General features: G+C 45.6%; 1 protein-coding gene across 1 annotated transcript; it reads right to left on the bottom strand.

Moving 5' to 3' along the window:
• Positions 1–1,112: 1,112 nt before the first annotated feature.
• On the bottom strand, positions 1,113–3,008 carry LOC6629435 (uncharacterized). Its single transcript, XM_002054034.4, has 2 exons — positions 2,772–3,008; positions 1,113–2,705 (listed from the first exon to the last, which is right to left on the bottom strand). The coding sequence occupies exons 1-2, from the start codon at positions 2,898–2,900 to the stop codon at positions 1,182–1,184; spliced, it is 1,653 nt and encodes a 550-aa protein (XP_002054070.1). The 5' UTR covers positions 2,901–3,008; the 3' UTR covers positions 1,113–1,181.
• Positions 3,009–6,736: the final 3,728 nt, after the last annotated feature.

The following is a 6,736-nucleotide window of genomic DNA, read 5'->3' as shown; positions in this document are numbered from 1 at the left end:
CTATTCCACATTTTTTCAACACTATGAACTATGACACTATGAAAACTACGACAACACATTCTAAGAAACCCTCTTTTTCAACAGTTGTAAACAATTGTTCTTTTTTTTCAAAATTATTTTAACTCTTTTCTGTGCACATTTCAAGAATTTTTGTACACTTTTTCAACACAATTCTCAACACTTTTTTCAACACTTTTTTCTACTGTTTTTTCAACACCTTAGTCAACACTTTGTACCCTTTTTAGCAGCATGTTTTGTTTTGTTAAATATAATTGAAATGATTTTAGAATTTATAATTCGGACGATGAACGATTGTTCAATAGAACAAGCCACAAGTTAAATGCATTTTGAAATAATTTTTAGTTCACATTAAAAAGAGGGAGCCCACGTCTGCACATGACATGCTCATCCTGCTAGCTATTTTTGGTATTTGCATTTTCATCATTTAAAGCACATTTCATCCGTCGCTGATCTCAAATGATTGCTCGCCGTCCAATTGGCCCGATCACAATCGGCCCGCACGCAACATTCAAATGGCCAAAACAATCTACAAGTGCATCTGCCAACTTGGCGGTGCTCCAATAGCCGCCACCACCGCCAGCAGAAGCGGACGACTTAAGTGCTTTTAATTATGTCCACGTCCACTTTACACCAAATATCGCAAGTTTCCGAAATGCGCAAATCATGGCTCTGGCTCCGACGCACTGCATCCACCTTTGTATGGGGCGGGCGCAATTAACGAGTGCGGGCAAAAACTGGAAGCTCGCCGGCGTTGCTCTAAATAAACCGTAACAATTTATGAAATTTTAATTTCCTACACTTAATAACACGCCGAGTTATGGGCGAAAGAAGCAAGCAAATTCTCCTATAGAGACATCAACGTGAGTTGCCAGCGCAGGTGTGGCTGGGGGCAAGAGGCACGCAGTGGCAGCTCCGTCTCTGTTCTGGCAACTTGCAACTTGTGTGGCATGGCGGCAGACGGCCACGTTGGGCATAATTAGAAACGGTGCGCCAACGCGGTGTTCGGCTAAATTTGGCGTGTTCGTTGCCGGCGTCTGATTCCCGCCAGCTCACGGCTGGGATTTATCGCACTTATGATGTGTGAATTAGCATAGATTTGTTTATATTTTTATTAACACGCATATACATATACGTATACATATACATGCATATAACTGATTTCATAGGCCAGACTCGGGCTCATCGAGCGCCAAGTCGAGGCGACTCTGCGGCAAAGAGTTGATCGAGCTGGTCTCAGAATTGGCATGATCCGATTGCCCATCCTTGTCATAGGTAATGGTGCTAATGTCGCAGAGCATTTGCTCCATCAGCAGCTGTTGCTGTGCCAGGAACTCCGTCTGCAAGCGCTGCTGCTCCTCTGCCTGTTGCGCAACCAGCTGTTGGAAGCGTTGCCGTTGTTGCTGCTCCATCTCCTCTAGCACTTTGCGCTTGATCTGCTCCGCAGTGCTACAATCAGCGCTAGTAGCTATAGGACCCGCGCTGCTGTTGGACGGGGATGTCGTGATTGACTGAGTGGCGCAGCTTCCGCTCGATTCGACTTTCTTCAAAGCCGCTTCACGCTTGAGCGTTGCACGTGGATCATAGCTAAGGCGCCGCTGTGTGCTACTCATCCGCGTGCTGCTGTCACTGCCCACCATCTGCACATTGGCATGGGAGGAGGCGTGCGCGGCATAGCTGACATTGCCGCTGGAGCGAGGTGTTCGCTTGCCGGACTTGTTGTTGTTTCCAATCCGCTTCTGCGGCGTGGTCTTGGCCACCTTGATGGGCCGATGCTTCTCCGGCGTTGAGTGTTGCTGCTTCACCTGGATCTTGCTGTTGCTGCACATGGTGCTTGGCGGTGAAGCAACGCTTGAGAAATCCGTATCCGCAGTTGCGGCTGCATTGGGAGAACTTGGTGCCACCATTTCCATCAGCTTCAATTTGTAGCCAAGCGGATAGGAGTGGTAGCGCTTCCACAGCTGCGGATGCAATCGCTCGCAACGCTCGCTGCTGCTATTGGGCGGCACATTGTTGGCCTCCTTTTCATCTTTCGTGGTCAGCGCAGGGCTCGTAATGGCACGTTGCAGCAGTTCGCGGTCGCGCTGGTCAATTGATTTTTTCAGTAGCTGAGCGACGTCCAATAGTTGCCGAATGGCCTCAAATCCACACTGCTTTTTATTTGCTTTCTGTTCGGGTTCGGCGTTTGGAATTATGTTGCACGCTGACGGCTCCTGCGGCTGCAAAGGGCTGCACCCGGTAGCAGGCAGCTGCTTTGACATAGGCTCAGCCGTTTCCAGCGAGGTTGCCGAAAGCGTTGCATATAAGAGATCGGGCTCCCTAAGCACTGCGTGCTGAGGCTGTATCTCTACGAATTCCTCGCACAGCATTTGCACCACCGGCGACTTCTTGAGCGGCGACCCTACGGGCTTGATGAACTTGATGATGGCATTGCATTTGTTGTCATAGATCAGCGTCTCCGAGAACTGCAGTGGCTGCTTGATGCGACCAACGACAGCCAGCGGCTGTTGCACAAGCTCCGTGTTGGTGCTGGCATCCACAAGCCGACAGCAGCCGCCGCCTGCTATGTGCGTCGAATGTTGCATCTTGTCTGCACCTGACAGCTTGGGCAGACGCTCCACCTGCTCCTCTATCGCCATAGCGGCCAGACGGTGTTTTTGCATCTCCAGCCGCCGCTCAGGTGTCATCTACATAGAGTTCATATATTTAAGGAGTGAGCTGAATTTTGCACGCTTACTCACTTGATCACTTACCAAGGGTGACAAAATAGATTTGCCATTGAGTGTAAAAACGGATTTGTAGTGACTGTTTTCCTCCTGCTGATGATGCATCTCCGCCCATTGTTGATCCACCTCTTCGGCTACTTTCAATATGTACTCCATAATAAGTTTGTTTGATTGCCAATTAGTAAGCCAGAAAATGTTTATTTGATATTTGAGAATTTTTTCGAACGCATTCAAGCATAAGACCCTAGTTTAATAAATGACAGACAGTAACAAAGTGACTTTGATTACAAATAAAATATAGTACTGATTACAAAAATAATATAGTAGCGCGCTATCGAGTGTGCTCGATGAAGAGACACTGAGTCTGATTACAAACACCAAAGATTTTAAATTTTAAATATTTACCTTTTATTTATGGATATCTCTATTTTCGTAATATCGATAAATATCGATTTTGTGACTTGGTTAAATTTGTACCCCTTGTAAAATTTTGTGAAAACAGAGTCTAGTATGTACGTGCGTTTTGGTGATCAACATACGCCGTTGGAGTATATCTACCGAAGCATACACATAAGGAAGCTCGCATGTTTTTAATAGCTGCACAGCGATGGTCTTTGGTTGGACCTCTTTAGCTTGTTTTTTGATTATAAATTACTTTGAAACTGAAAAACGTACATTGAAATTTTGATTACACACCTATTATTATATGCCCGAGATACGCATAAGTGGTCGTGTATCTTAATCGATAAAAGTCTTTGATCGAATAGTCTGTGGATGGCCTCCAACATTATCGTATAAAGAATAATTGTATACTCTAAGGATTCTTCTGCATTTTTTAATACACACTTTGTTTTCATTCCTTCTCATTGGCTGCAGGGTATACAGAAATTCCGTTGCCTAGAAACTAGAAAACTTGGTGCACACATTGATATGCACTGCACATGGCAGGACACACTGTACAGGCTGACAAATGGGCCGGTCGTCGGCGTTGTCGAAGCGTGCCACAAGGTGCCAGTCGGCAGCAGCCGTCCACTGATGCGTTGCAGCAACAACACAAATAAAGTCCACTCCATTACCGGCTGCCACTCCCTGTGTGTGTGTGTGTGTGTGTTTGTGTGCTGTCCTTTGAGACGCAGCCAACTTGTGTGCACTTCCGACCCAAAACGTATATGTCGGAAATTTGTCTTGCGGGTTTGAGTGCTTGTAGGTGTGTGTGATTTGTTTTTTAAATTTCTCTGCAGCATTAAAAGAAAAATAGAAAACGCAACAGCAAACGGTGTGCGCGAGCGGAGGAAATGCCACTGCCGCCGGCCAATTTGTCGCATAGTCCACCCCCCCTGGCAGCTGGCAGGACTAGCTCGGGTTTCTATTTGTGTTTTGGCAATGAAGTCACGTAGCATTTCACTTGCATATTTGCCCAATGACATGCGACAATTTTCCACTAAATTTGGCATGTCAAACATATTTGCAGCCAGCAGCGGGCGGAGTGGACAAGGCAATGAAAAATAATTCCAATTAATACATTAACAACTCGAGATAAGCGACAGGACAACTGAAGAATGGCAGCTGGAATCAGGCGAATGTCAGGTAATAAACGCTGTGAGGCCCATTCTCGTTAAGTCTCACTGGCATTGCGTGCCAAAGTCGCCAAAGTTTTGCGCAACGGCAATTTGTTTCAAGTGGCAATTCGGGAGCGTGCCAAGTGCCTTGATAACAGTAACGGCACCATCAGACAGTCAGTCTGGCAGGTGGGTGGGTGTGCTTGGCATGCCCCACCGCCTGGCCACAAAAGGTATTTATCTCATTGTGCAGATTAAGTGTTGTCTTCAAATTAGTTGAGGATATGGTGAGGGGAGCGACGTGAACTCAATCAGAGTACGTGCCAGGCAGCTCGGCTGTACTTGAGCCTGCCGTTAAGGTGTATTTGAAGACTTCTCTGCGGGCAACGAGAAATTTGTTATGGAAAGAATTATATTGTAGTCAGCAAGTCGCCTTTATACATATGCCATAATCACTTGGTTGAGTCTGCGTCATCAAAAAATACTTTAAATATCGTTGAAGTATAAAATTTCTTCAAACATTACTGCATATGTTATATTATTATAATAGCAAAGTAGAGCTCGCCCCGGCTATATCTCTGACAACTGCAGCTGTCAGCTGTGCGTACATATACTGAAAGCTAAGCACATTCTTTTAATAACCACATTTTCATTTGCTCTAACCTGTTAAGCGCTGTATATTACCATTCTCTGTCTGCTGGGCTGCTCATTGTCAGACTAGACGCTCCGTTACAGTTCATAAATTCAGGGAATTATGAGCCGTGACGTTGCGACTCCTAAACGGAAGCGCGTCCATTGCAAACGCAATGGTGGCACGTACACCAAATGGCCAATGCGCCACCTCCGCAGCTTATTTCAACCGGGAGCCAGCCAACAGGTAATAACGGTTGCACGATTGGTTAGCCTGACAGTTTTTAGAATTTACAATGTTCAAAATGGCAAAGTCAAAGCTGAAAGCATGCCAGACGAGCTGCCCGACCACCTTACCCTCTATGCAACATGTATCATTCGGCGTAGCATTACAGCTGCAGGGTGCGTTGGTGGGGGATTAGGGGACGACCACAACAAGTTGTCGTCATAAATTCGCTCTTTGTATTTGCTTAAAGGTCGCCGCATTTCTTTTGTCTACCGCAAGCCATTTTATGACAATTCGAAGTGATTATACCCTGTAAGCATATGGCTAGCTGAAAATGGGCATGCTAACATGAAGTGAATATATGAGTTGATTCTTGTATGATTTGATATTTGATTTATGTATACACCTACTTGGTTATGATTTCTCCAAATTTATTTAATTTTATTCGGCTTACATAGTATTAATTGAAGTAACTTAAGATTATGTACATTGGAGCGTGGATTGGAGCTTGTTTCGTAGCAGCTGGTGTCCAGAGCATTTTCTAGCCAATCATACTCAGTTGTGTTGGCTGGCAGTCATAATTTTATGCGGCAGACAATATCGTCATTTTATGTTCGGGAAATCGATGGAAGTTTTACGATTCGCATTCAGCTCAATGTCGCATTCACATTGATTTTGTCAGCGACTCAAAGTTCATGCCACAAAAAGTGAGTTGGAGTTGAAGTTGAAGTTCAGGGCGGCAATCGCTTTAATTGAGTTGCCGGTGCTCATGCATATGCACGACTCAATTAAAAGTGCGCCCAGAAAAAGCTGTAGACAAACAAACAGAAGACGCGCCGGTACATACCAGATAGTCGACCTGGCAGCCCCTTCTGCTGATGAGCTGCCGCGATGCAAGAACTTGGCAACGTCTGCAAGTGACTCGACAGAGCGTCTGCGGCGTTTTGTTGACATTTTGCGGTATGGAAAAAATTAAATTAAAATGCAAATTAGACAGTCGAGGAAGACGGTAGCGCGCGCAGTCACAGTGCCTGCAAACCGGCCGCTTACCAACAGTGACAAATTGTGGCAAACAAAAATGTTGCGCATACGCCCGGCGGGACGAACCCTTGACACTGTCAGTGTCACCTACGCAGAGGTCGGCCAGGATTTACCTATATATATATATATATATTGTATGTTTTGGCTGGCGACTTTTGTATGCCACTCCCAGGAGCGCTCTGCTCCTGAGCCCGCCTGTCGCGGCCCATCTTAAGCTCAAGATGAATGTTTTTATTTTTCCCAGCCTCTGTGTCTTGGCTGCCTTTTGTAGCGGTAAATTATGCAAAGTAGTTACGTAATGCGCTTGTTACAATAATTTAATCTTGTAATCTGTTGCTGTTGCTGTTGCTGCGGCAAGTGCCATAAATAATTCAGCTGCCTGGCAGACACTTAACGTTGCATCTTCGAGCGAGCTGCCCCAAAAAGTAGTAACAGCAGCAGCAGCGGCAGCGGCATCTGCTATCGTTTGGTCTGCCAGCATTTTTGCATTTTTAATTTCAAGGTAAACAAACGACAAACAACTTTCAAGTCGAAAC

This window comes from Drosophila virilis, chromosome 2, assembly GCF_030788295.1.
Source record: "Drosophila virilis strain 15010-1051.87 chromosome 2, Dvir_AGI_RSII-ME, whole genome shotgun sequence".
Taxonomy (NCBI): domain Eukaryota; kingdom Metazoa; phylum Arthropoda; class Insecta; order Diptera; family Drosophilidae; genus Drosophila; species Drosophila virilis.
This window is presented reverse-complemented; position numbering and strand designations above follow the sequence as displayed.